Source organism: Takifugu flavidus, chromosome 1, assembly GCF_003711565.1.
Source record: "Takifugu flavidus isolate HTHZ2018 chromosome 1, ASM371156v2, whole genome shotgun sequence".
NCBI classification, from domain to species: Eukaryota; Metazoa; Chordata; class Actinopteri; order Tetraodontiformes; family Tetraodontidae; genus Takifugu; species Takifugu flavidus.
In genome coordinates this window covers 14,625,459-14,653,051 of record NC_079520.1, presented here as the reverse complement: position 1 = coordinate 14,653,051, position 27,593 = coordinate 14,625,459, and the positions used below count along the sequence as shown (strand labels likewise).

The following is a 27,593-nucleotide window of genomic DNA, read 5'->3' as shown; positions in this document are numbered from 1 at the left end:
TTCAGTCCATTTAATTCAGTTTATTTCAGGTTGTTTTTTTTCAGATGAATGCTGCATCAGGATGCTTGAAATGTTTTAGTTTAAGTGGTAGCACATTCCATCACCCTTTGAGCCGTCACATTACCAGATCATCCAGCATGGTGGAGGTCCCTGTGGCCTTTGGATCAAAAGACTTTTCTCTGAGTTTCTGCCCAATGTATTCACCACTGTTAGTAGAGCAGAAAAGCAAAGCAACATTTGAAATGACAAAAAGGTGCTTTTGAACTCTTCAAGGCCACTTACATGAGGCTCTCAACAGCTTTTCTCAGTTGCTTAGCCTCCATTTCTGCAAATATAGGAAGACTGAAATAATTCCCAATTTAATGTAACCAACTTTATTAGCAAGAAAAAAAATCCAGTCAAGCTAAAGAATTGATGAAGTGGAAGCATTAACCAGTAAGGTTACAAATGTCTAAGAACTAATGCTGCAGCGGGTGGAGACAGAGCGGCCATGTCCATGACGACAGCAGCCAAATGCTCAGTCACAACTCCACCAACAAGAACACTTTAATAAGCAAAGAAAATGTCACTGGAACTTCAGGCATGCAAACAACTCACCAGACACAGACCTTCAGGTAACAGGAAGACAAGAACATGATGAACTCAGCCAAGCCTGAGGCTTTACAGCAACAGGGAACACTTCTCAGGTTAACGGCAAATAATTAATGAACAACCTCACATCAGTCTCAGAGCTCAACTATCCACACATGCATTTTTCTCTTCTCTGTAAAATGTGTTAAAACAAGTTGGATAAGAACAAAAAACAAAAATAACAGAATTAAAAACTAATAATTAATCCAATGAAGCTCTAGGACTGATCGCCACCTTTGGTTTTTTCTTCCTGCCGTCCTTAAACAACGGAGAACTCAGAAATGTGGTATCGCTGAATTTATCTCCGCGCCTCATTTTGCTGCAAAACAGAAAAATCCCAGTTAATCTTTGCCTGATGTTAAGGAGAATAAAAGAGCGCTGCAACCAGAGCAGAACTCTTCACCTGTTTAGAGTCGGCTCCTTGTAACAGACCACGTTTCTTTTTCGGTTTCTCCTCCTGGTGTCGCTGTCGGGTGTTGCCACCGTGTTGGTCAGTGACGTCAGTACTCTGCCGGCTTGAATGAAAAATTACAACTGTAGTTTAGAAGGTGGTTTGTCCTAATAAACCACAACTGGTGCGTGCACATACCTGGAGTGGCTTCACTGGTGACAGCAGCGGACAGGTCGAGCACCGCCCGGTGCGTCGTCTCTCTCCTGGGCGTAGAAAAGGGTGAAAGCGCGTCTGTGTCGGTGGGGGGGGCATTTGTGGCCAACCACGGGGGCTTCTCATCCACCAGCATGTCTCCAAAGTTCTCCAGCTCATCCTGAGTATTCATCCCGTGGCTGGTGGCATCGACGCCAGACTGCCTGCTGCTGGGTGGATCGTCCTGCTGATGAATAACAAAGGTATTCCTGAGGTCTCTGGGCTCTGGCGCCATGCGCAGCTTCAATGCGTCCGGGTCCATCCCATAAAACGGTTCAGTGCTGCCAGCCTCCTCACCTCTGGCAGAACATGAACCTCCCACCACTTCACCGTCCTTCTGTGTGTCGTTAATATCATCAACTAGAAAAGGTGCTTTGGCGCTACATCTCGATTTCTCGTTGCCAAGGCAACTCCTTTCTTTGTCTTTCTGCTCCTCGCATGTTCGCTGCCTGTTCCGTCTACCCTCGTTTTTACTCCGATGCTTCTTTTCGTTTTTCCTGGTCTTCTTTCGGTTCGGATGAGCGGACGGGACCGTAAAATCCTGGTTTGCCTGTGTGGAACCCTCACAGCTCCTGGTTCTTGTGTCTGGTTCCATGAGACCCGCTGCTGATGATTCTGCATTTGGAGAGGAGTGGTCCCAGATTAGGAAAGTCTTCCGTCTGGATTGGTGGCTGTTCACCAAACCAGCTGTTTCCTCATCCTTCTTTACAGTCCCAGAGAGGCTGTCAGCTTCTCCCAACAAAAAAGGCCCAACAACAAACGTTTTCCTGGACACAGAAGCCCTTTCTCCTTTAGCTTTGGACCTCCTGCAGGTTATTTTGGAATTTAATTCTTCTGCAACATTTCTCTCCGCTGTTCTAATTTTACAGAAATTTACATCAGGATCTGTGAAACAATCATCCAGGTTTAGCGGGACGTCTCCGACCTCGCCATCTTGCTCGGAATGGCGGGATTTTAACTTGGCCTTTGACCCTTTCCTGTTCTTTTTGGACACGTGAGGGCTTTGAACATTCCAACTCTGGCTTTTAGGCGACTGCAGCACATCTTCCTGGTTACCAAGTTTTAAACCTGAATCTTCCGGGCCAATCTTCTCAGCGTGACTCTTCCTGGAGTGTGTCAGGTTCTTGACTGGGATTCCAGCCTCACCTGAGCCAGAGGTTTGTTGTTTGTTCTTGTCTTTTGCCCTGCTGGGGCGACCCTTCTTCCTCACTTTACTTTCCACAGTGACTATTTCCGTAGCATCAGACAGAGTCATCTCCATTGTTGCATTCAAGAGCACCGTGTTCTCTGGTTTGCTGTCGTGTTTAGGGCCACCCTCTGCAGAGTGAGCGCTGTTGGCATCAGATGGGTCCACCTGTGTGTTTACTGCTGGGGGGCACTGGCTGTCCTGAGGACAGAAAACTGATTTCATATCAGAGCCCGACTCAAGAAGTAAACGCGACAGTCTCTGAACTTCATCTCTTAGACTGCTGGCTGGATGCAGAATTGCTGTGGGGGGAGGTTGCACGCGCTGCACCTCAGCTGCTGTGTTAGCTGTAAAATACATTGAAAAGAAAAACTTGCAATTAAAATTAACATTGTGACAACATTCACTATTTGCAGAATCTGTTTCAGTTCAGGCTTTGTTATTCATTATACAAAAACAACAACATTCATTTGAACAGGGTGAACATACACGTCTGTAATTCATATGATAATGGTTAGCAACAGACATGCACAAATCTCGGCCGATGTTCAGTACCATCAGTGTTGACTTTGGGATTGTCCTCTACGTGAACAGTTGCGCACGTGGTTTCTTTGCGTAGGTCCACCGGAGGCGACGGATCTATTTGGCTGATAACAGGATATGGAGGTAGAAAATATTTACAGGTGCCTCAGCTAAAATAACAAATGAATTTATTTACTACAGAGAAAGTAGATTTTTTTACTTACCTTTTGGGTACAATATTTTCTTTATCACTCGACAAACGTTGGTCGATCTCAAGCAGTTTAGGAAAATCCTGTGGGGAAAATTTGTAAAAGGCACTGCCTTTGTTCAATATTTTTAGGTAAGAAATCTGCAATTCAAGTACTGAAGACAGCATTTAAATAAAATATTTCCTTTCTCTTCCTCTCTCTCACTAGGAAATCCAGTTTAACCAACTGTGATGACTCACTGTGAAGATCCTGAGCTGCACATCTCACCTCAATAAAACAACTCATGGGTTTTTGACTGTTCTGTCTCCTGGGTACACCCAGCTTATTCAGGGCCCTGAAAAGCTTCTGGGGGTTCGGTACTTTGCTCAATGGTAACACAACAGTGTTGTGCGGGTGTCTTGGCACCACTCCTGGTACCAGCACACTTTTTCCAACTTTTGTCCGAAACCAGGGCTTGAACTAATACCCTCCGCGTCTCAGCCCTGCCCCCTACTGACTGAGCTACCACCACCCCATCACTTCACGATAGTCATTGTTTTTTTTAATTTAATCTTGGTAAAAGACAAGAGTACATGAATGAAAACATGGAGTGCTGAATATATCCATTTACAATCTACAGCCATTTGTGAGATTTGTCCAATTCCAAAAGAGCATGCCTCAACACATAATTGAAATTAAATCAATTATAGGTATTAATTGTATTTCAAAACAGTGTTTGTATAACATTTGTCATTTTCAACAGTGTCCAGACTTGCTGTTACCAATTAGTGAGAGAAATGCTTACGCCGTCTGGGAAAAGCTCAGCAGCCGCATTAAAGTGGGGCAGCATGTCGCTCTGGAGGCTTTTTAAGATGAGAAGCTGTAAAAGAAATGCAAAACAAAGACCAGTATATGAATAATATAAATGTTTCCTTCGAGACAGTCTAAGCATTAATGTATGGGCAGTCAGAAACAGTGTAATTTTTTAATCCATTACTAAAATTTAATGGTACAGCACATATTCACTATTAAAATCATTCCTTAACAAAACACTAATTTCAAAACACAATTGACAACTGTTTTAAATAACTAATTTTGAGTTTAAGGTTTCAATAGCTTTCCTCTGAACATGGATATTTTCTTTCCTGTCTTTACTCCTTTATTGACATCAAATAAACCTTTTTGAGTTGTGATCTTTAGAATTTATTGGGGCCTGACTGTCAAAATGTACAGATATAATTTTACTTATTTTGGTCATGGTTAACAAATACTGTTTTGTTAGTTCACATTTGTTAAAAAAAGAAAAGAATCACACGATTATAACTGTGTAACTTCGAGCCCATCCAGGAACTAATGATTGTCAAACAGTTTCACCTACTGTTTTGCAAATTTGACAAACAGCAAGTAAAGGCAGCAGAAATAAGGAGGATAACTGGTGGCCACAGACCAGTTCTCCCCCCTAATTACTGATGGTCTACAGAGGCTGAAAAGACCCCCAAGTCCCAGCCAACCAAGCTACAAAGAGATTAGCTGGGTAGCAGACAAACATCAATAGACATCTGCAAACACTGAGTGTAAATTATGACCATGTATTATTGATTTCACCATTATTGACAGTAGCACCTGTAAATAAGTTTAAAAACTAACCAATTTTCTCTGCATGTATTTCTTGCTGGCCAGCTCAAAGCACAGACTGTCAACTTGTTTCTGGAGGTACATGATCTCCTTCTCCAGCTGCCGACACCTTTCTTTCTGAAGCTCTAGAGCTCGAGCCAAGGCAGTGTTGTTGGTCTTCAATGAGACCTTAAAGAAAGATGAAGTATCTAATATGATCACAGACAGAGAACATAACGTTAGAATACAAAATTTGAAGAATACAGAAATGTGTTGAAATGAATGGGAAGACAGACTATGGATCTTATTTTTGATCTTAGATGCAGCGGATGCTTGTGTGGAAGCTGGTTTGGGGCCCATTTTCTTCCCGTGTATCATGGCTAGATGAAGCCACAGCTGTGCAAGTGATGAAACTGGCACCCTGAAAGGACAATTGTTTTTATAAAATACATATAAATACAATTTAGTTGAAAGTAGTGATTTTACACAGGTATTTTATAAGAAACCAGAAAATTAGAGATCTCTGAGAAAATCATTGCCAGTTGTTATTTATGGCATATTCTTTGGTGATTTCCAGGTCTACACGACTAGATGTGTCAGGATCACAGTGATTTGGTCAATTTTGCTTTAGCAAATGCTTTCATTATTTCACACTTTAGGAGATGCAAAAGATTATTTAATTAAAACTCATAAGGCAAAGCAATATCAACTGGTAAATGATGCCATCTTTCTGCCTATTAAGTGAGAAGCAGAGAGATAAAAAAAATACTTCTGTTGGTTCCGAAGACAGTTGACTATCGTTAGCTTGGGATAGCAGTGACTACCTGTTTCCCCCAGCCGATATAAAGCCGCTGTAAAACAAACAAGATAATCTATATTACCGATGCACAGGCGGACATTTGCTGTAATAACCAGGTGATATTCCCGTCGATAACGTTGATAACCGCTCAGTGTACGAGTTTACAAGCAACAGTCGACCTTTCGAACGGAGGGACTTCCGCGCGGAGGCTGGTCTGAGAGGTTGAGGCCCAATCAGGGATGACCCGGAGTTCCGTTGTTCTGATTGGTTTACATCCAGCAGCACGCGCCTTTAACCGCCTACTTTCACCTAAGAAAAGGAATTCTGGGTATTGTAGTCTGCATGGCTCATGATTTTAAAAAAGAGACGTATATAAGTTAAAGATTGGCGATTATTTGAATAAATAATGCTTGGACCGAATGTCATTGTTTTAAAGCATTAGTATTAACCAGCAAGAAATAGTTCCCCCCCTATACTCTTTACCTCTGTCACTGAAACAGTGTGATTTTCAGCTGCTGCTTTTTCACCTTGTTCGTTCGGCTAAAGCTTTTATTTGTGTGGCACAAAAATGCATTTTTTTTGCTTCTTTTTGCTGTTTACAAAATTCAGTTGTTTACTAAAATATATTGTAAAAGAAAAAATAATTTCTGTAATGCCATTTAGAAAATGAAATATATACAAAAATGAAACATCTCAAGCCTTTATTTATTTTAATTTACAGCTCATGAAAACTCATTAAGTATCTCAACAAATTAAGTATCTCAGAAATCATTATAATGTATTTATTTCCACTACATCCCTCTTTCTTCAGATATCAAACGGACCACCTATCTGAGTTACATCTCCTCCCAATTAATGTGCTTCGTATAAACCGATGATAAACAGAAACACGTCTCATGACTGCAAAATCTGTACACACAAATATAAAACACATTTAAATTAGTAGTTGAAAAATAGTAGAGGGGGGGAAAGCAATTGCTCACATAATCCTAAATCGATGTGTGTCATTCTGATAAGAGTTGCCTTCTTTTTTTTACTGTAGCAGCCACATAGCAGCTCACTTCGATTCGTTAAGTCTGCCTGCGTACAGGAAAGTGACATTTTATTATTTTATTATTTTTCGCAAGACGGGCAAGTCAGGAAGTCATGTCATGCTCGTCTGTTTTTTATAACAACCGATCAGGTGGTCTGGTCCCTATCTCAGCCAATCCGGTGAAGTTGTGGGCGGGCCGGAGGAGGACTGAACCAATCAGAGGAGGGGACGGTCTTGTCTCTTCTAGCACTCGGAACTAATGTTGGAGTAAGGGAGTCGGCTTTTTCATGTGTTTTATTTACAAATGTCGGTGAGGAGTTTTGTGCATCTATAGTAATCACTTTATACCAAACAGGTAAATGTCTTCTTTATCTTGCATGGCAGTTCATAAATATGTACGCATCCGTGCGTGTAAATAGCGGGGAGTTAGCATAAGAGGCTAGGTAGAGATAGCTTAGTTATGATACTGTACATACGAAGATGTTTGACTAACGGTAGCTAAATTACAGCTGAAATAGTTGCTCCAATTGAATCATTTAACGTGTCCGTTCCAGCTACATCTATGTGGTTAAATACCACGGATAGCCAGATCACTAGTAGTTCAGTTATATATTTAAATGTGGGGCTTACAGTTGCTAATCAAGTTTTGCAATGTCAATATCCTGTGTGAAACAAGACATCTTCAAAACAGAACTACAATAGTCGTGATCGCCCCATATATCCTGTATACATTATCCCGTATGATGAGGGATAAGGCCGAGGGCTCGGTTGTGTTGTTAGACAATCAAAACACAGGCAGGGAGCCACTGTACGGCCTCTTATTGTCACATGATGTGGTGGGGACGTGATGCTGCTACTTCTTCTTTTGCCTCTGCTTGTGAAATGACATCAATCATTAACTGTAAACACGTATAGCGGCGTTTTTTAAAGCTACGTCCAGCAAGGATTCGACCATTTTTCATTTAATAACTAATAATCAGACCGACGGTCCCATGGCTCAGTAAGCATGACATTCTTTTGTTTTTCTAGAAGCTGATATTTTGTTACACTTTTATCCAAATAAGTTAGAGTCCTCTCACCAATTTTTCGTCACCTGGAAGCGGGAGCCAGTTTGCTGTCTGCCGATTTTACATTTACTTAAGGGACTGTCAAAAATATACGTATGTGTTTGTGGGTTAACCAATTGTTTATCTATGCTTATTTATTAACACGGTAGACTGATTTCCGATTTGCAGTAAACTAATTATGGAACAGTGGATAGGGTGTTGACCTATGAGGACACCTGTCACAATCTGATCAGATGTTCTCTTTACATGTGCGTTACATCATTTGCAGTTTGTTTTTTTTTGTTGTTGTTTTTTGTAGCAGGACCAGCAGTGTCATGGCTGCTGATGATAAGTCATCTTCATCCTCAATGGAGTGGACCACTGAGACCCCCGTCACCTTGCCCGTGAGTCCGTCCCACCTGACTCATTTTAAGCCACTGTCACCCGAGCAGGATGAGCCCCCGCTCCGTTCAGCATACAGCTCATTTGTCAACCTATTTCGCTTTAGTAACAAAGGTAAGCATTTTATGTGCATTTTGTTCCTTAAACGCTTTCTATTTCCATGTGCAAAAAGGTTGAAATTGTTTTTTATGGAAGTCACAGGCAGTGACCACAGTCTTGTGAAGTCAGGTGATAGAAAGGGCCTGTCTGGATTGATGCCAGGAACCAGTGAGTTAAATATTACACATACATTCCTTTCCCTATTTTGAGGTCAGATATTTTTTTTTAAATTTAATTCTAATGATAGTGCTGAAAAGAAACAAATGCAGATGGGATTTTTTTTGTTTTTGTTTTCATGTTGGAAATTACACACACACACACACACACACACACACACAGAGTTAATATGTCGGGTTTTTGTGATTGAAAGAAATGATGTCAAGAGAAATCATGTCAGAATTCATGTTCATCAATGTAGCCTGTATTTCAAACAATTAAATTGAAAAGCAAACTGAAATCTGTGAGTGTGACAAATAAAAACATATTACGTATGTTTAGTGGTTTTGCAAAAGCCTTCCAAATCCACCAGGTATGTCGTGTGCACAGCCTTCTTTGGACCACACCACAGATCTTTAACTCTTTTGAGGTCTGGGCTCTGGCTGAACCATTCCAAAACTTTAATTATCTTATTACGAAGCCATGAAGGGCATGGATGCATGGTTTTAGTCATAATTGTGCTGAAAGGTGAAATTCATCTTCAGCGTTTAAATGAAATCCTAAAGGCTTTGTGCCAAAATTATCTGATCTTTGGACCTTTTCATAACCCCCCCAAAATAAAGTCTGTATTCAAGATAAAATAAATAAAGCTGCAAAGCATGATGCTGCCACTTGCTGCCAACTGCATGTCTGGTTAGATGCCAAGCGACAGTAAATTCTGCTATCTTGCACTTGTACACATGTAATAATAGGAAATTTGAATCTAATCCCATCTAAATGGTTTTCACATATTTAAGACGGTTGTATTTTAAATTCCTGCAGCTTCTTTCATTTCCCTGTAGGTGTCCCCAAAGCTTCACCAAACAATATTCTTCTGGTCTTTCCATCAAGTTTTGAGGGATGTCTAGTTGTTGGAGATGCCACTATTGTCACTGGTATATCTAACGCCTTTGAAAGCCTTGTGGAAGCTACTAAAGGTTGGGTTAAAAAAAAAAAAAAGTTTTTTCAATTTAGAATTATGGTGTAAAGTTCCAGTAATGTGGGACTAAGTGGAAAAACAATTCTGACATGATTTCTCTTGGTCTAATATTTTATGTTACCAATCCTCTGATTTTAACATGAGTGTGTAGACTGTAATGACCCACTGCAAAGGAGTTAATATGCAGCAGTGTACAAATCTATGCGTTTAGACCCGGGGTTAATGCTACACAGTGGAGTAAAGGAAAAACATATTGTTTACAAACCCAAAACTTTCTGAAATTTCACAAATTCTACTTTAACTATTGTAGGTTATTGTCTCTGTTTTTATTTTGTCTTTATTTAAAATGTGGTTGTTTTTTTTTTTAAATATGAAATTCACCAATTTCCTGTATCCAAACAGCATGTGATTACCATCTTCTCCAGCACAGGCACATTGCCTGGCCAAAAAAAAGTTGCTACCTGGTCAGATAGGTCAGATATTTCTATTGGATAATGACGGCATGAGCAATTAACTTTCAGCTGGCAACAAGATGCAATGAGTAGCTTCTCATTTCTTTAACAACCATGTTGAAAGACAAATCCTGTAGTCACAGAAAAGATGTTGGTCTGTTTGAGAAGGGTCACTGATCAAATAAATGTTTGGTGAAATCAAGTTGTTTTTTTAATAGTGAAAGTATGAGCACTCAGGAAATTGGGATTGAACAGCTGTGGGGCCTTAAGAAAACCAGTAATCAGTGAGGCTAATCAGGGAAAAAAGGTTTTAATTTGCTAGGGAGCATAAAAATTGGACTCTATAGGAATGGACAAAGGTCATGTGGTCTGATGATTCCAGATTTACCCATTTCCTGGGTGATGGGCACATCAGGGTAAGAGGAGAGGCAGAAGTGAGACACCTGTTGGGGCAGATATGAGCTGGGGTTGCTGCAGTTGCCCAGGTCCAGGTTGAGCAACATTATGTGCCCAAAGAATGAGTTCAGCTGACTATCTGAATATACTGAATGAAGAAATTGTTCCATCAGCGCATTTTTTTCTTACCTGATGGCCCGGGCCACTGACGGCAAGATGACAAAGCCAGGATTCATCGGGCTCAGACTGTGAAAGAGTGGTTCAGGGAGCACGAGAAATAATTTTCACACATGGATTGGCCACCACAGAGTCCAGGCCTTAACCCTATTGAGAACCTATGGGATGTGCTGGAGAAGCCTTTGTGCAGTGGTTCGACTCACATCAAAGATACAAGGTCTAATAATGTAACACTGGATGGAAATAAATTGCAAATGCTCCAAACAATGCTGCAGGGAATGTGTGCTGCAATTAAAGCTTAAGGTGGGGACCTTTGTAGGCTAGGCAATGTAGATAAATGGTTTAAGAAATGTTATAAATAGCTTAAGTACACACATTAATGTCATAAATAGTAAATAAGTAGCAGCAAAGTCCAATTTCACAGTTTAAAATACATTTTTGAAATAAAAATGTAGCACTATACAAGGGGCATAGAGATCATTTTCTATGTTGGTACAAATTATTCTACACTAAGATTAAATGTGATATTATGTGACACATCTGTTAAAAGCTGGCAATAGAAATAGAAAGGTGTGTCAGATTTGCCATGCCAGTTAAATCCAGATGAACTTTCCAGGGATTTCCTGGTTTCCTGGTTGATGTGATGTGAATTATTTAGATATGTCACTACACAGGTGGATGGTTACCTTTTATTGAAATAACATCCAGATTGGGTTGTTCAGCATTCAAAATGAAAACACGAATAATGTTTCCTTACAAATCAAGTCTGAGGCAAGATACGGACCTCTGGATCTGGGTTTGAGGAAGAGAAACTTCTACTAATAGGCAGAATTTACATAAGTGATCTCTGATGTTTTATATAGTAAATCTGGCTTGTGTGATATAAAACGATCCGATCTCTGTCTTGACAAATTAACCCACTTTTCATACAATCGTGTATGGATGTGTATGTACAGTATGTATACATGTACATACCTGTATGCATGTGTGTCTTGTAGAGGAGGGACGTTCTCTTTCAACAGTGTCGGAGAAATCAGACACTCCATCTCCTTCCCCTCTATCAGAGAGGAGGAGCTGGTCCTCCAGCCCACCCCATTCCCTCTACACTGCCAGGATTCCCCGAAAACAACCAGATCACCTTCAAAGGACCTCTGCTGCTTCAGGTAGGCTCCTAAAATAAACACACACACACACGCACACGTACAGTAGCAACCATTTAGTACGTCATATAAAATGTTACCACCCTTGCAAAGAAGGTATAAGTAGATCGGCTCTACCCTAAAATGTTTGTTAGTGTTCTGAAAGTTAGTGTGAGTCACACATGAACTGATTGATTTATCTGTAATGTGTCATTGTGAGTTGCCGTGAAAAGAAAGATGAGGGATCAGTAATAGCGCCATGGACCTTGTCTTTCATCACAACTTTTACCCCTGACAATAAAATTTTTTCATTTGTGGATTTTTTTTGTTTTGTTTGCTAAATATCACGCATCCCTACTTTCATATTCATTAGGCTTTAACTGATTGGACAGATTTATGTTGATCATTCCAGGTATGTCTGTACAGGTTCCTATCAGTGTTTATGTTGAATGTTGTGTTTTAGTCTCTCTCACTCTCTCTCTCTCTCTCTCTCTCTCTCTCTCTCTGTCTCTGTCTCTGTCTCCTTCATCCACTGTCTCTCATGGTTCTGTTGTTGTGACTGTAGATGGCAGCAGGAAATCAGAGACTCCTTTAAGCAATCATGACCCTCGAACTGCTGTGCAACTTCGCACTGCATTGAAGAGGCTAAAGGAAATAATGGAGGGAAAGAGCCAGGTAAGAGTTCTCACCTATTCATGTCGACTTAATTCAATCAGTGCCTCTCTGGGATTCAAGAAAAATCAAGTTTAAATCTTGTGGTTACCTGATCTCAGGACAGTGACTTGAAGCAGTACTGGATGCCGGACAGCCAGTGTAAAGAATGTTATGACTGCAATGAAAAGTTCACAACCTTCCGACGCCGCCACCATTGCCGACTGTGTGGTCAGATTTTCTGCAGTCGCTGCTGCAACCAGGAAATCCCTGGAAAGTTCATGGGTTACACAGGTACGTGCTGTTCTTGGGATGAGTCACAAATCACTGTCCAATTCAAATTTAATCAATAGACTTGCACATATAGAGCATTTTCTACTTACTCAGGACATCTTACTTAAGACCAAATACGTTTAACACAATTTAGTCTTAACTTATAAGTTAAAATATTGTCTTTGAAACATTTAAACGCTCACCTACTTGTTTTGTTTGTAGGAGATTTGCGGGCCTGTACGTACTGCCGTAAGTTGGCACTGAGCTACGCCCACTCGGCTGATTCGGGCGCCATCGGCGAAGACTTGAACACCCTGACTGACTCTCCGAGCTCTGTGTGTGTGCTGGAGCCCAGTGAGCCACGGACGCCTGTGGGGGGGCGCAAGGCCAGCAGGAACATCTTCCTAGAGGAAGACTTAACATGGCAGAGGTATACACATACACACACACACACACACACACACACACGCACATACTGGCATTACAATGAAATCCAACTTCAAATTCCAGCTAAACACATATTTTTAAATTAAATTAATTAAAGTAAATGATTACCATTGTGCCTGTTTCAGTCTGCCTATGAACAGAATGTCAGTACTTTTATCTAAACACTATCTGTAGTATGGTCATTTGCATTTTACTTTTTTCTGACATTGATGTAATTGCTGGTGCTGTGGTTAGATCTGTCTGCTCACCATTTAACATATTTGTTCCTTACATTCTTCCTGCTGCCACAACACAACAATGCAATGCAGTTGTTGCCTTTCACATCCATTTTGTCCTGATTTTGATTTTGCTTATAAGCTGCTCCATCTGTCGTGTGTCAGTTTTGAGTTCTTCCTTAAAACCATCTGCATGCATGGCCAGAAATCATTGTTGAAAATGCAATATCAACGTCCTAATGAGGATACATGTCAAAAAAGTTTGCCAGCTTGAAGTAAGACTCGTCACTGTCTGTGACAGGCCTGTAACGTAGATGAGAAAATCCTGATCATTGAAGTGCACGTACCAAAGAGTCTCCTCAACCCTTAACCGATCGCTAGCATGGATGTTTGAAAGATATCTGGAAATAAAACCATTTTGTGATGCTGTACTGTTTATACTGCTGTTGTTTGGAGTTGCTGTGCTTCCTATTCGTTTTCTCAAGCCTTCTTCAAAAAATGTGTTTCCTCTCTCCTGGCATAGAAAAACACCTATTGGGATGAGAAAGAAGTGAGTTTTGCTGTTTGTTAATTGTCCTTGCACGTCTGTCGGAGCTTTAGCCGTGTGTTAGTAAAGCCAGTGCTTTCTTTCTGTATTTAATATAGTCTTCTGCATGCCTAATTTGTGGTCATTAATTAGGCTGCTAGCAGGTAAAAATTATTAAATAAAAGCTACCTCACAAAGAATAAGAGTCCATTTATAAGAATGTATGCTTCGTGTTTTCTTATCTAGCATGATTCACCAGGAACCTCAGAGCAGCGGCCTCAGTTCCAGACTGACAGGACTTCAGGAGGATGTAGGAAAATCACCTGGTAGGAGGAGGTCAGCCTGCACTTCGTCTGCCCTGTATGGTAACGCTACATATATGGTACTCTAATCAATCACTCAGCCCTTTTTGTTTGTTCTATAGGTCTGCTAGCATCAGCACACTTCCACTTGACCGCTCTGGGTCATCAATGGTACCTTCCTACGACAGCTCCGTCAGCCCCCCTACCAGCAGAGCCATGTCGGTGTCAAAGGCTGGGACAAAATTAGATCACAGTGAGGAGGAACGTAAAATACTACTGGTACTTACTTTATAAGTTATTTTACTTCATTGATTTCCATCAGCCTTAAATTACAGTCTTAGTCTTTAGTTTGTATACTGCACATCACTGCTTTAAAAAAAAAAGTTGACTTAATGCCCACCAGGATTCCTCCCAGTTGAAGGACTTATGGAGGAAAATCTGTCATAATGGAACAGGGATGGAATTCCAGGACCACAGATACTGGCTGAGAACCTACCCCAACTGCATTGTGGGAAAAGAGCTCGTCAACTGGCTGCTAAGAAATGGCACCATTTCCAACAGGTATCCAGTCACTAAGGAAATCACTTATCTACACTTTCTATTTCAGTAATTGCTGTTATTTACTATAATCTGCATGCCAGTGTTTTTTTTATTTCTCCTCTCATGCAGAAAGATGATGTTTGTATTTTGTAGGGTCCAAGCTATTGCCATAGGTCAGGCACTCGTGGATGGCCGCTGGCTCGACTGTGTCACCCACCACGATCAGCTATTCAGAGATGAGTATGCTCTCTATCGACCACTTCAGGTAACCACATTAGACAACAGAATAATTAATCACAATGAGCATTGTTTCAGACCAGCACAACACAAATCAAGTTTTGACACATCACATGTTGATATTGACTGATTCAGAATGAATCTGTGATAAGACCAGAAGCCATATCTGGTAGGACTTCTCCCTGTGGTGTAATGTGTATGTCTGCTCTTTAGAGTACAGAGTTCTCAGAAACTCCCTCCCCGGACAGCGATAGTGTCAACTCACTAGAGGGACATTCAGAGCCGTCATGGTTCAAGGACATCAAATTCGATGACAGCGACACCGAGCAGCCCGCAGACGACACAGAGTACACCATGCCTAGTATGTATTGAATGCTTTCACAAAGTCTTTTTGGCTCACAGCAGCTCCTAATCTTGATCATTTTTCTTTTTTTTCTTGCGGCTGCTGTGCAGGTTCCGCTGGGCCCAGCAAGAGGACATCTGTCAGCAGCGTCCACTCAGCAGTAGACAGTGACTCAGCTGCCTCCATCAACCTCAACATGGAGCAAAACAATGTGAATTTTCGAATCAAGAAAGATTCCAAGTGTCCCCAGGCATTCCCCGCCCTGGAGCACAAATGTAAAAGTTCACACACTAAAACTGTGAAAGGTGGCTCATTGAGGAGTTAAGAAGATAAATGTCTTAAATATTTAAAAGGGAATCTTGCATTTGTAACTGTAACCATCAGATTGTTGTTGTTTATTATTATCTTTCCTGTCAGGTTATTCAGGTTTAAAGCAAACAGCACTGTTAAAATGCAGATACTCTGTAAATATTAACCCTTGTCACCAGATTGTACAAATAATTCTCCTTTCACATGCTGTGTCTTGCTGAGCTTGTTCACTGTAGCCACCTTATGCATCTCTTTTGCTTTATCTGTCAGCTGAAATTATGGCGTCTGAAGATGGAGGAGAGAACATCCTTATAAGTGATGCCTTTATCAAAGGTATGCTTTCTTGATGACTTGGTCAAATATCTGGATTTCCATCTCCTTCATCCTGGCCCTATGTTCTCGTAGAGTCTCTCTTTAACCGTCGTGTGGAGGAGAAGGCTAAAGAAATGCTGTTTACTCCACTGGGTTGGCACCACAGCTCTCTGGACCAGCTCAGAGAGGAGAATGGAGAAAAGAAGGCTATGGAGAGGCTGCTGTGAGTCAAATAATTCTGTTGGTTCTTCTAGTCTAATTTCCCCTACTTGAATGATTATATATGAATTTTTAACTTAATAAACCATTTGACACATTTAACTGTTGTCATCTTTAAGTCATTGTTAATCCTTGGTAATACTTGTTTTTCAATATTATATTATTAAATATCTTTTGTAATTAGTAGTTTCCTTTTTAATGTGTTTTCATGTAATATCCACAATGTAGAAATTGAGCTTGGAGCATTTTTTTGAGTGTGCATTTTGTCACTCAAGTTTCCTCCCACGATCTAAAAACATGTGTTTTAGGTTGATAAGAGACTTTCTTTAGGATTAGGGGCAAGCAGGTGTTAACAGGGAACGGCTGGATGTGTGACTTAACTGCTTCGTTTCTCATTCTTTCCACATCCAGCTCGGCAAATCACAGCCACATGATGGCGCTGCTGCAGCAGTTGCTCTACAGCGAGTCTTTGTCTCTGTCCTGGCGGGATATTATCGTTCCTGTGGTTCGCCAGGTTGTCCAGACAGTTCGACCTGATGTTCGCAACAGTGATGACGACATGGACATCCGCCAACTGGTCCATATCAAAAAGGTGAGTCGTTATTAAATTAGACAGATCGGTGTCCTCTGCTTCAGCTTTCTAAACTCAACTGTTCTTTAGATTCCTGGAGGAAAAAAGTTTGACTCAACTGTAGTGAATGGCTTTGTGTGTACGAAGAGTATTGCCCACAAAAAGGTATGCCACAGATCATTTTTTTTAATGTCACAGTCATTGTTTCTTATGAAAATTGAAGCATAACTTATTTTGTGAATGTATTTAGATGAACCCATATATCAAGAACCCCAAAATTCTGCTGCTGAAATGCTCAATAGAGTATCTGTACAGGGAAGAGACCAAATTCACGTCCATCGACCCCATCGTGCTGCAGGTCAGTGATTCATGAAACTCCAATTTACCTGTGCAGATACTGTAGTCCTCTGAAATTGAATAGAGATTTTTAATGATCTTTCAGGAACGAGAGTTTCTGAAAAACTATGTGCAACGTATCGTGGATGTCCGGCCCACTCTGGTTCTGGTGGAAAAAACGGTGTCTCGTATAGCTCAGGACATGCTGCTAGAACACGGCATTACCCTGGTCATTAATGTCAAACCGGTCAGTGAAGGCGTTGTCTGATTCAAGCTCTCCTAACTGCACAAGCCAAGTGTTTTATTTATGTAATTACTAGACAAAACATGTTTGTTTGGTTTTCCAAATTTTCATCTTTATGAATTTAGCAAGTATTGGACAGGGTGAGTTGTGTGACCCAGGGGGACCTTGTCATGTCCATGGACCAGCTACTCACCAAACCTCGTCTGGGTACCTGCCACAAGTTTTACATGCAGCCCTTCCCTTTGGCCAATAGTAAGAAATCCAGCTACCTGACACCTCAGACGCTCAATGCTGCTGCAGAAATCACTAATTTAATGATCTCTTCTCCCAGATGAGGTCAAGACTCTGATGTTCTTCGAAGGATGTCCTGCTCATCTCGGGTGCTCCATAAATCTACGTGGTGCTTCAGACTACGAGTTAGCCAGGGTGAAGGAGATCATGCGATTAATGGTGTGTGTGGCCTACCACTCTCAGCTGGAGATCTCCTTCCTCATGGATGAGTTTGCCATGCCGCCCAGCTTGTCCCAGAGCACTTCATTTCCCTGTCTCCTCGACGGAGGCTCTGCAGATGAGGAAGCAAGCAGGGAGAAACTAGAGAAGAGTTCTGAAGATGAAGACACTGTAGTGGAAGGACAACCTGAGGAGGTGCCCTCTGCCAATGATGTAGACACTTCCCAGGACACAAATGATCCTAAATTATTCTCCTCTATGGTGGAAGAGACCACTAATACTGACACAGTCACGACAAAGTCTTCCACTCCGTTCCAAAGCCCTCGTGCGCCATGCTTGCCAGTTCCTCCACCATTCATCATGGAAGAAACCCCAGAAATGGGCTCAGACAGCCTAACAGGGGCATTTGAGGCAGGGGTGGTGGAACGCTGCCCAAAGGAGGAATCAACCAACCTAGAAGATGGAGAAGATTCTGATATTCCTACTCCTAAGTTGTTCCGAGACCCCCTGCAAGATGATACTGGGATGTTTGTGGCTGAAGAAGTTGCTTCTTCAGACGACCATCTCAAGTCCATCTCTGCTATCTTCAAACAGGAACTTAAGGACATCATCCTGTGCATTTCACCTTTCATCACATTTGAGAAACCATTTCTTCTTACCCCTGCTGGGATGCACTGCCCGAGCAGGGATTATTTTCCCCAACAGGTACCTCTTTTTGTTGTCTCTGAGGAGGTTTAACGCAGTGCACTGCTGTACCATGCTAAATATTTACAATGTTCAGACATTACCTTCAGGCAGTCGTTCTGACCTTGTTTGTTATATACTCATCACTTTTAATACATTGTCAAAGTCTGTTGCTTTACTGAACCTATCAGTTATTTTATTGTGAGGGGGTTACCCTTTTATTGTTATTCCTCAAACTGTAACCTGAGCTGGCCAAGATGTGTCAACATAAATGCAAACACCAAAACACAGATACCACAGTGACAGTACAAAAGCAAACACTTTAACACAACTGAGTTTTAAATAGGGCAGCTTTAGTCTGCTTTGCTCACCTGTGTTATTTATGTCCTATAGGTCTATCTGTCTCCTCTCCTCAACAAGGACTTTAAAGAGTTGGATGGACGCAGAAAGCGGCAGCTCCTTAAGGAGTCCACTCCCTCCCTGGCAAACAGCCTAACGAATGGTGGCCCCCCGTCAAAGCATGTCAGTGTCCTGCCATCCCACAGTCTCACCAGCACCCGGATCGTTGAACTAGTAAACAGGAGCCATGGTCTGGCCAGAATGCTTGCAGACTACAGAGCAAAGGGTGGACGTATCCAGCACAGCGAAGCTACTGATCCATTTTGCATAAGCAGCTCTTCTGCTCCGGTCAGTGGCCAGAATAGACCAGGTGATGGTTCGGTCAGAGCACCAGTAAAGACTGACAGCGAAGAGGAGAAGCCAACTAAACCCAGTGACTGGACCCCCAAGGTGAGAACTGATAAAAACATTATTTATATTAGCATTTAGCACTTTTATACTCTCCTTCCCTTAAAAATAGGATTTCTCATTCAATGCATGTTTTTTTAAATTTTGTCTGTTTGTCCTTTAGTTTTTTTGCTTTTATTACCAACTGAGCTGCGTGCAATCATAATGATACCATTTTCACTATTATATTAATCACTATAAAATGATAGAGAATATTTATTTAGAATAGTAATCTACAAATTCATTTATTTGCTCCACATTTTAAAATGTTAGTGTGCAGTAATTAACATATACTTCATTGTTATTTACCGGTAATTATTTTAATGACTATTGGGATCTAAACATTTTTTATGATGAACCCTATTAAGTATGTTTCAATATTTAACCCAAATCCTCATATCCATTGTTAATTAATGTGTCTTATTATTCTATGTCTTATTTTAAATATTTTATCGATATAATATCTATATGTGATGTCCTAATATTTTGACAGTTTAGATGTAAAAGTGGTGTTAATGTGTTTTTTAAATTATTTTTTAACATATAATAATACATTACTGATCCATATTTCTTGTAGAAATAAAGATGATGGATAAAGGAGAATACCGGTACATAGAATTGCAGAAAATTAGAGTAAAAATATGAAAAACAACATTTAAACAAACATTTAAATGTCAATGACCATTAATTCTTATTAACGGTAAAATTTGACCTGCTAGTGTGTGTTTACAGGAAAATGGGAAGGGACTTTATGTATGCTATTATGTTGCTGTGGCTCTCTGTTTTTTACTTTGTATGTTGTGTCTTCAGCTGGATTGTCTGAACCCCACCAACCACCAGAGACTCTGTGTGCTTTTTAGCAGTTCATCAACTCAGTCCAGCAATGCCCCCAACCCCTGTGTCAACCCATGGTAAACTGGTTTTGCAGGAGATGGCCATTAAATTAGTGCCACTGTTCCGCTCACTTCATTTATTCATCAACAGGATTGTTACCATGGAGTTTTATGGCAAGAATGACCTCTGCCTTGGTGTATTCTTGGAGCGATATTGCTTTAGGTGAGACAAAATAACCTAATTATAAGTGGCTGAGATTGTGTCATGAGAGGTTGAGAATTGGAACAGGAGTCTGTGCTTGTTTCTAGGCCATCATACCAGTGCCCCAGTATATTTTGTGAGACCCCCATGGTGCACCACATCCGGCGTTTTGTCCATGGCAACGGCTGCGTGCAGATAGTACTGAAGGAGCTGGACTCCCCTGTGCCGGGGTACCAGCACACCATTCTCAACTACTCCTGGTGCCGCATCTGCAAACAAGTTAGTTCTCACTAAATGTTCACACTGGTGTGTAATTAAAATGTAACATAGAGTTCTTGCAGGTAAAGGTTTGAATTTCTATATGCTGCACTTAAAAATATATATTAATCAGCCACAAGATCAATATTACAATAGTCTCCACATCTGCCTTTGTGTTAAGGTGACACCAGTGGTTCCTCTATCCAATGACTCATGGTCAATGTCTTTTGCAAAATATCTGGAGCTTCGCTTCTACGGCCACCAGTACACCAGGAGGGCCAATGCAGAGCCCTGTGGCCACTCCATCCACAAAGACTACCACCAGTACTTCTCATACAACCAAATGGTGGCTTCCTTCAGGTAGGTCAGCTTATTCTTTAATGCACCCATATCACCATGTCAAGCAAAATTTAATCTGCCTCTAAAAGAAACAACAACAGATACCTGCAACTTAATCCTGTTCAGTACATTTGCACAGTTTGGTGGAGCTATAACACTCAGAGCAACAGCTACTAGACTAGTGTCTTTGCTGTGACACACTGGAATGTAAAAATGTTAAAATTAAATGATGTGGCCTCAGTCGTGGTCAATAATTGGCTAGCACCCTAAAGGTTAACCAGCACGATGATGGACAACGGTCAGTTAGCTTCTTCTGTTAAAGCTGGACTTTTGATTACTTTATCTTGTCCCCAGTTACACCTCAGTGAGGCTGCTGGAGATTTGTCTTCCTCGTTTCAAAATCTTCATCAGGAATCAGGGTCCTTCGATCAACAACTTGGGGCAGGATCTGAAAGACTTCTCTCAAAAGTAATGTCATAGATAAAACTCATTCTTCATCTATTTACATACAAAATTTGAGGTAATAACAGATTTATAACTCATTCATGGTAAATCAGATTGTATGATTATCCTTACTAACACAATGTTTACAATTGTGTAGATGGAATTTGTTATTGTGAGCTGATCTTTATTTCTTAGTGTTATTAATACCCATCTGAGCAGCTCTCTCTCTCTATGTCAGAGTAAATCAGGTTTACGTGGCCATAGATGATCGTCTCACATCTCTAAAGACGGACACCTTCAGTAAAACACGCGAGGAGAAGATGGAGGACCTCTTTGCACAGAAAGATGTAGGTTTATACTTGTGTGTCTGATTCATCTCTGGTCTCAGAGGCTGTTTGGGTTGCAGTTGTGTTTGTGTGTTTAGATGGAAGAGGCGGAACTGCGCAGCTGGATTGAAAAGTTTCAAGCACGATTGCAGGCTTGTGGTCACGTTTCTCCTCAGCAGCTGCAGACGACTCTGGAATCACTGGTGATGAAGAAACAGAGTCTGTGTGAGATGTTGCAGTACTGGAACAGCAGGTCCGCCTCAACCGCTTGGCTTCATCAGTTTTCAATGATGATAACAGTGACATGAATATTTTACAAGATGTTTTGTGGTGAATGTCCCGATTTTGTTCTCAGGCTGCAGGAATTATTCCAACAGGAGAAAGGCAGGAAACGTCTGTCAGTGCCCCCAAGCCCCGGCAGGCACAGACAGACTGCCCCTGATGATGGCAAGGTCAGTAACATTATCATCATCATGCAACACCATTAGAACACACAAAACACAAGCAAAGGTACTTACCCACTTCAGTTTGTTGCCTCATAACATGCGGGGGCAGTGTGCATGGGGTAGGAAGAGGGGGGGGGGCGAGTTCAGTATCCTAACAGCCTGGTGGACAAAACTGTCCTTCAGTCTGCTAGTCCTGCCCTAAAGCCGCTACACTTTCCTTCCTGATGGCAGCAGGAAGCTGTGAGGAAGGTGGGTGGGGTCTGCTGGGATGTAGAGGGCATTCCGGGGCAGGCTTGAAATCTAAACATCTTGGATGGAGGGGAAAGAGGCACGATAACATCCAGTTGGGGTTACTAATTGGTTTCTTTAGCTTTTAAAAAGAAACATCATCTTTTGGCTCGGGACATTCTGAAGGGATATCAGTGTTGATTGTGATGATGCTGGATGAGTTCCTGCCACCTGGTACCACCTGTGGTCTCACAGACAGGAAGTCAATGTTCCAATGTGCAGAACCATTCTCTCCCATAAAGTCTGCGATCTGTAGAGCCACCTTTTCTAGCAATTATAGCTCTGGGTCACTTTGGATGCATCTATATGAGCAGGCCTAATCTAGCCACTGGAATATGTCCCCCTTCCTCAAGGCAGAACTGCTCCAGCTCCCTCAAGTTGGATGGGTTCAGCTGGCAAATAGCATTCTTTAAGTCCACCCGTTCTCATTTACTGGGCCGTTCTAATGCTTTCACATGCTTCCTGCAGACCACTCCAGTTAGCTGTATGCTTGTGATGTGTTTGCACCAGGCTTAGCGTTTTCTTTGGTGACTGAAAACTTCATTTTCTTTTCAATTTCAATTCAACTGGAGCATTTTCCTCCAAACTTGTGGGGAAAGTCTCCTACATGTCTTTTGGCAAACTCAGTTTCTTCTTTGGTCTCTCTGTTTTGTTGTGGTACCATGCTCTTTAATGATGCCGGTGATGATGATGGTGAGGAAGAATGCTTTAATGATGAACATCAGAAAAGGTGGTTTTACACCGAGAGACACAGCTGGACTTTATTCCACTAATTATGTGACTTCAGAAACATTGACTACACCAGAGGGATGAACTTTTGTAGCTATGTTACAAACAAATGACAACTCGAGTGGAAACGATTCACATCTAGTTTGGCATCATATAATCATCTATAATATTTGATTTCTGTCTTTATTTAATAGAACGCTGTGGAGTCATCCCCACGTAACCCTTCACCTGTGGTACAGAATGGTGAAAAGGGTGAGCCGGTGTTTCCTGAATCTGTCCTATTTTAATTATTTTCTGTCTAGAAGAAGTTATTTTGAACTCATTGTTCTGACAGAGGACCGTCACCTCACCACACTGCCTTCAACCTCCTCTCTGTTGCCCTCGCCTGGAGACCTGGGAGCTGAACCAGCCACATCTGGTCCTTCCCTGAGTGAGCAGGACTCTGTCAGCATCCCAGAAGGTATACACACACACACACACACACACACACACACTCTTGAGTCTCCCCAGCAGCTCAGCTGATATCTGCCAAGGTTCTTCCTCTCTGGAGAAACATCTTACCATCAAGACAACCCCTCACAGCTCAGTTTGCTCTGTCTTTTTAGACCAGCCTTGTCTACTATTTAATTTCTATTTTATCAGATGTATTTGATGGACACTTGCTGGGCTCCAATGACAGTCAGGTGAAGGAGAAATCCACCATGAAAGCCATCCTTGCCAACTTCCTGCCCGGCAACAGTTACAACCCCATTCCATTCCCATTGTGAGTGACGCCTCCCCCTGGATCAGTAAAGTAGCTGTAAATGATGAAAATGTGACATACGCACCACTCAGAAATGACAAAGATGTAACTGCACTGAAAATAATCCACGATTCAAGCGAACTAACTGGCTTGTTTGTCTTGTGCTCTGTGTTGACAGTGACCCAGACAAACACTACCTGATGGATGAGTATGAGCGAGTGCCAATTGCAGTGTGTGAAAGAGAACCGAGCTCCATCATTGCATTTGCTCTGAGGTCACCACCTAACCTTTATCTTTGCTGAATAAATAAACATCAATTATGAAATCACTCCTTGGATGAATGCAATATCTATAATAACAAATGTTTCCTGTTGTCGCCTAAGTTGTAAGAAGTATAAAACAGCACTGGAAGATCTGTCCAAGGTGTCAAACATGGGTGGAGAAGACTCTTCACAAGCTGCCAGGTACTTTTGATGCACACTCCAAATAATTTATCACGTAAATAATCTCACAAAAAGAAATGTGATCTAAACGAACCCAAGGAATTAGTAAGAGGTTGGTGTTACAAGCGTCGCGGGTGTTTGGTTTTCTCCCCAGTAGTGGAGAGAGTCGGGTGAGGGGCAGCCCCGCCAGGCCCAGTGAGTCAGCCTCGTCCCAACAGAGCCGCAGCAGCAGTGAAGCAGATCCCCTCAGTAGGCGTCCAGGTCTGTTCAGAAAGAAATGAACTATTCACGTTGTTTCTGATGCATTACCTTCTCTTTGATTTAGAAGACGCAGACCTAACAGACAAACAGAAGAAGCAGGCCCTGAATCCCCACATTGAGCTACGTGAGTGTCTCTGCTTCCATGTTAAGATATCAGGCTTTATAGCTACGTATCAGGCACAGTTGTGAAAACATGTTTCAGTTAAGCTGACCATCACTCAGGACAGGTCAGGTTTGTGGTCGCTGACGTCCACCTTGTGCGCTGCAGAGTTCTCTGACGCAAGCGCAAAGTTTTACTGTCGGATCTACTACGCCGAGGAGTTCCATAAGATGCGTGAGGAGATCATGGAGAGCTCCGAAGAGGACTTTGTGCGTTCCCTGTCGCACTGTGTCAACTGGCAGGCGCGCGGTGGAAAGTCTGGGGCCGTTTTCTACGCAACAGAAGGTCTGATTCAGAATCTGAAGAAAGCATTTAATAAGAACATTCAGAACAGTTTTCAATCTCATGACAAAAGTTTGAGAGATTTTTATCCAGGTCTTTTGAAGAAGTGGATGAAATATTAAGGCTGAGATCACTAATTCAGGATTGTGTCTTGTCTTTCGTTGTCAGACGACCGTTTCATCCTAAAACAGATGCCCAGGCTGGAGGTGCAGTCCTTCTTGGACTTTGCTCCGCACTACTTCACCTACATCACCGGAGCTGTGCAGCAGAAGGTAAGAAGCAAATGATGCGTCCCATTTACTTTAAAATATAAATTTCAATGTCAGAATTTTGTTTTTGTTTTTTTTGCCTAAAAACCTCAATTTTATCATTAAGAAGGTTGAATTTTCATTATCTATATTGTACTATGTTTGCATTATTATATACTATATTAGACTATTATTATTATACTTTACTCAAGTAGAATAAGTTATTTTTATATATTTTTCTATTATCCTCAACACAGTGGAGTTAAAGTCAAACTCTTTTTATCACAGAGGCCAACTGCATTGGCAAAGATCCTCGGAGTTTACAGGATAGGCTACAAGAACTCCCAGAACAACACTGAGAAGAAACTGGACCTGCTCGTCATGGAAAACCTGTTCTACGGACGCAAGATGGCTCAGGTAGGACAAAAAGCCCAAACGGAACTGGTGCAATATTCCTCCCGCGTGTCTATCAGACCAGACACTCCTCAAATTCGACACGCTGATGATGGTTGGTGTCCTCTCGTCACCTCATAGGTGTTTGACCTGAAAGGTTCCCTCAGAAACCGTCACGTGAAGACAGACCTGGTAAAGGAAAGCTGCGAGGTGGTCCTGCTGGATGAGAATCTACTGAAGCTGATCCACGACAATCCGCTCTACATTCGCTCTCACTGCAAGTCCATCTTGCGCGCCGCCATACACAGCGACGCCTACTTCCTGTCCAGCCACCTCATCATTGACTACTCCCTGCTGGTGGGGTGGGACGATGCCACCGACCAGCTGGTGGTTGGGATCATAGGTCAGATTTAACCCCTGAGAATTTAAGAAGCTGCCCCTGCGGCTGAGTTTGTTGATGTCTGTGAGCTGACGTGGTCTCTTGCCTGCAGACTATATTCGGACGTTTACCTGGGACAAGAAATTAGAGATGGTTGTCAAATCCACTGGAATCCTGGGGGGTCAGGGTGAGTCTGGCTACTGCATTTCACTCTTACCAGCTGGCAGAAAACAATATGAAAGGCGGATTTTATCAGCCAAATACTGAATGTTATTGAAAATTACATCAATATATTACGATGGAGTATTGGGGCCACATTGAGAAAACAAACCAGGCTTTTATGAGCCACAATTTTAAAGGATTAAAGTCACAATATTTTGACCTGTTGTTTAAGAGGAGGAATGTTCTTAAAATGAGGCCCGTGGGGGCATTTTTGGAAGTTATAGGTTACTTCAGAGAGTCCCACGATGTAGTTTTTCAATCATATAATAATGTTTCTAAGCTCACTGAAGTGGTTCATCACAGCTCTGCTGAGCTCCAGAGGCCCAGCTCAAGGCCAGTGTCCCTGCACCGTGTTGGACCACACAGCCGACCCTCCAAAACATTTTGGGTTTTTTCTCGTGATATTACCACTTTTTCCACAAAAAGCTATGACTGTGACTCTTGAAGTCTGTGGATTTTCTTTTCTCAACGTGGCCCTAATCCTCCATCATAATAAATAAATATACCATACTATTCTCTCAAATCCAGAGTTTATCATTTTTGATTTGTGAACTTCAGGAAAAAATTAGTTTGATACTAAAGAAAAAAAACTGGATTCTGTTCTGGTGCCTTTGATTTAAGTTTATTATTTTCTGCATCTATAAATCCTGTTAGTCCTTTGTTTGCAGTAAATGCCTCACAGAGATGTTCTCCTAATTTGCATTGCTTACACAACCGTTATGTGAGCGGGGGCAGGGAAACATTAGTGTTGTTGCATAAAGTCAGCAAGGTGGATGAAGCCCTCCAGTCATCTAGTATTTACCTGCCACAAACTCACACACAGACAGAAAATTTAGCCTGGACGTTCTTGTATTTGTTTTGGCTAAGCCAAAGCCTGACCACCATTGGTGCTGTGTGTTAGAAACATTCCTCCAGGTCTTCATGGACTCTGGGAGAAAACAAGCTGGTACCTTGCTGGAGGTCATGCAGAGAAAGCATGTGAATGAGGATCTAATGCTTCTGTGCTCTTTCACATCTTCAGGAAAGATGCCCACCGTTGTTTCTCCTGAGCTGTACCGAGCTCGGTTCTGTGAGGCCATGGACAAATACTTCCTGATGGTACCCGACCACTGGACGGGTCTTGGCATCAACTGCTGAGAAGCACAAGCATCTTCTTAACCTTCGGTATGGACCTGCTTTGCACAGAAAACCTTGACGAGATCCTGGATTTAAGAGCGATTCCCTTCTCGCCCGAGACCTCAAGATGGAAATGTTTGAGTTTGGACCAACGTGATGTGCCGGACCATTGCACAAGAGAAGAACTCTTCATTTATATGTTTTTATACTTTGAGACGTTGCTTCAGTATTATCATCCATATGCTGTTTATTTTATTAGCATTGTGAAATCATTCAGTCTTATTATATTTTGCTAAACTAATTTATGTAATTGAAAGTTTGTAAATGTACAGAGATTATGTAACTATTAAAAGATTAATACTTAAAGATATTATAAAATGAGTCACTTTGAGAATTTGTTTTTCTTTACCAAGGCCCTCACACCTGCAGGCGACAGGTGAGCAGGGTTGAGAGGAAACTGGATATTTTAAGGATGGACCAAATAAATCACTTCAGTCTCATGTGACAGTAGCAAGGAAATACTGCCTTTTAACAGGAGGAAACCTTGGGCAGGAGCCTGGTCCTGGTGGCAGACTG

At 41.7% G+C, this 27,593-nt stretch overlaps 2 protein-coding genes across 20 annotated transcripts; one reads left to right on the top strand and one right to left on the bottom strand.

Moving 5' to 3' along the window:
* Window positions 1-5: 5 nt before the first annotated feature.
* Window positions 6-5,807, bottom strand: sgo2 (shugoshin 2). 3 transcript variants are annotated; one of them, XM_057036572.1, is made up of 11 exons: window positions 5,608-5,807; window positions 5,080-5,204; window positions 4,817-4,992; window positions 3,975-4,049; window positions 3,206-3,273; window positions 3,015-3,106; window positions 1,220-2,806; window positions 1,034-1,145; window positions 865-949; window positions 283-325; window positions 6-206 (listed from the first exon to the last, which is right to left on the bottom strand). In XM_057036572.1, the coding sequence occupies exons 2-10, from the start codon at window positions 5,159-5,161 to the stop codon at window positions 305-307; spliced, it is 2,298 nt and encodes a 765-aa protein (XP_056892552.1). In that variant the 5' UTR covers window positions 5,162-5,204; window positions 5,608-5,807; the 3' UTR covers window positions 6-206; window positions 283-304. The 3 variants fall into 3 exon arrangements, with proteins under 3 accessions (XP_056892552.1, XP_056892397.1, XP_056892473.1); XM_057036417.1 differs by lacking the exons at window positions 6-206; window positions 283-325 and having other exon boundaries at window positions 352-949; window positions 5,608-5,806; XM_057036493.1 differs by lacking the exons at window positions 6-206; window positions 283-325; window positions 5,608-5,807 and having other exon boundaries at window positions 352-949; window positions 5,080-5,355.
* A 1,017-nt stretch (window positions 5,808-6,824) lies between these two features.
* pikfyve (phosphoinositide kinase, FYVE finger containing) lies at window positions 6,825-27,398 on the top strand. 17 transcript variants are annotated; one of them, XM_057035529.1, is made up of 44 exons: window positions 6,825-6,970; window positions 7,981-8,177; window positions 8,259-8,330; window positions 11,321-11,485; window positions 12,027-12,136; window positions 12,235-12,406; window positions 12,608-12,815; window positions 13,571-13,597; window positions 13,820-13,909; window positions 13,998-14,154; window positions 14,279-14,436; window positions 14,569-14,680; window positions 14,866-15,013; window positions 15,106-15,270; window positions 15,575-15,637; window positions 15,710-15,839; window positions 16,247-16,427; window positions 16,497-16,571; window positions 16,657-16,764; window positions 16,849-16,989; window positions 17,112-17,238; window positions 17,318-18,141; window positions 18,514-18,909; window positions 19,717-19,817; window positions 19,891-19,962; window positions 20,049-20,220; window positions 20,381-20,559; window positions 20,893-21,006; window positions 21,221-21,329; window positions 21,407-21,561; window positions 21,664-21,760; window positions 22,966-23,023; window positions 23,106-23,231; window positions 23,414-23,534; window positions 23,692-23,787; window positions 23,897-23,977; window positions 24,111-24,217; window positions 24,282-24,341; window positions 24,486-24,662; window positions 24,828-24,931; window positions 25,196-25,324; window positions 25,442-25,703; window positions 25,792-25,866; window positions 26,923-27,398. In XM_057035529.1, exons 2-44 carry the CDS (start codon window positions 7,997-7,999, stop codon window positions 27,036-27,038), a joined length of 6,321 nt encoding a protein of 2,106 aa, XP_056891509.1. In that variant the 5' UTR covers window positions 6,825-6,970; window positions 7,981-7,996; the 3' UTR covers window positions 27,039-27,398. The 17 variants fall into 17 exon arrangements, with proteins under 17 accessions (XP_056891509.1, XP_056892103.1, XP_056891599.1 ...); XM_057035619.1 differs by having other exon boundaries at window positions 6,839-6,970; window positions 7,984-8,177; XM_057035110.1 differs by lacking the exon at window positions 6,825-6,970 and adding an exon at window positions 7,479-7,615 and having other exon boundaries at window positions 8,265-8,330.
* The last annotated feature ends 195 nt before the right edge of the window (window positions 27,399-27,593 follow it).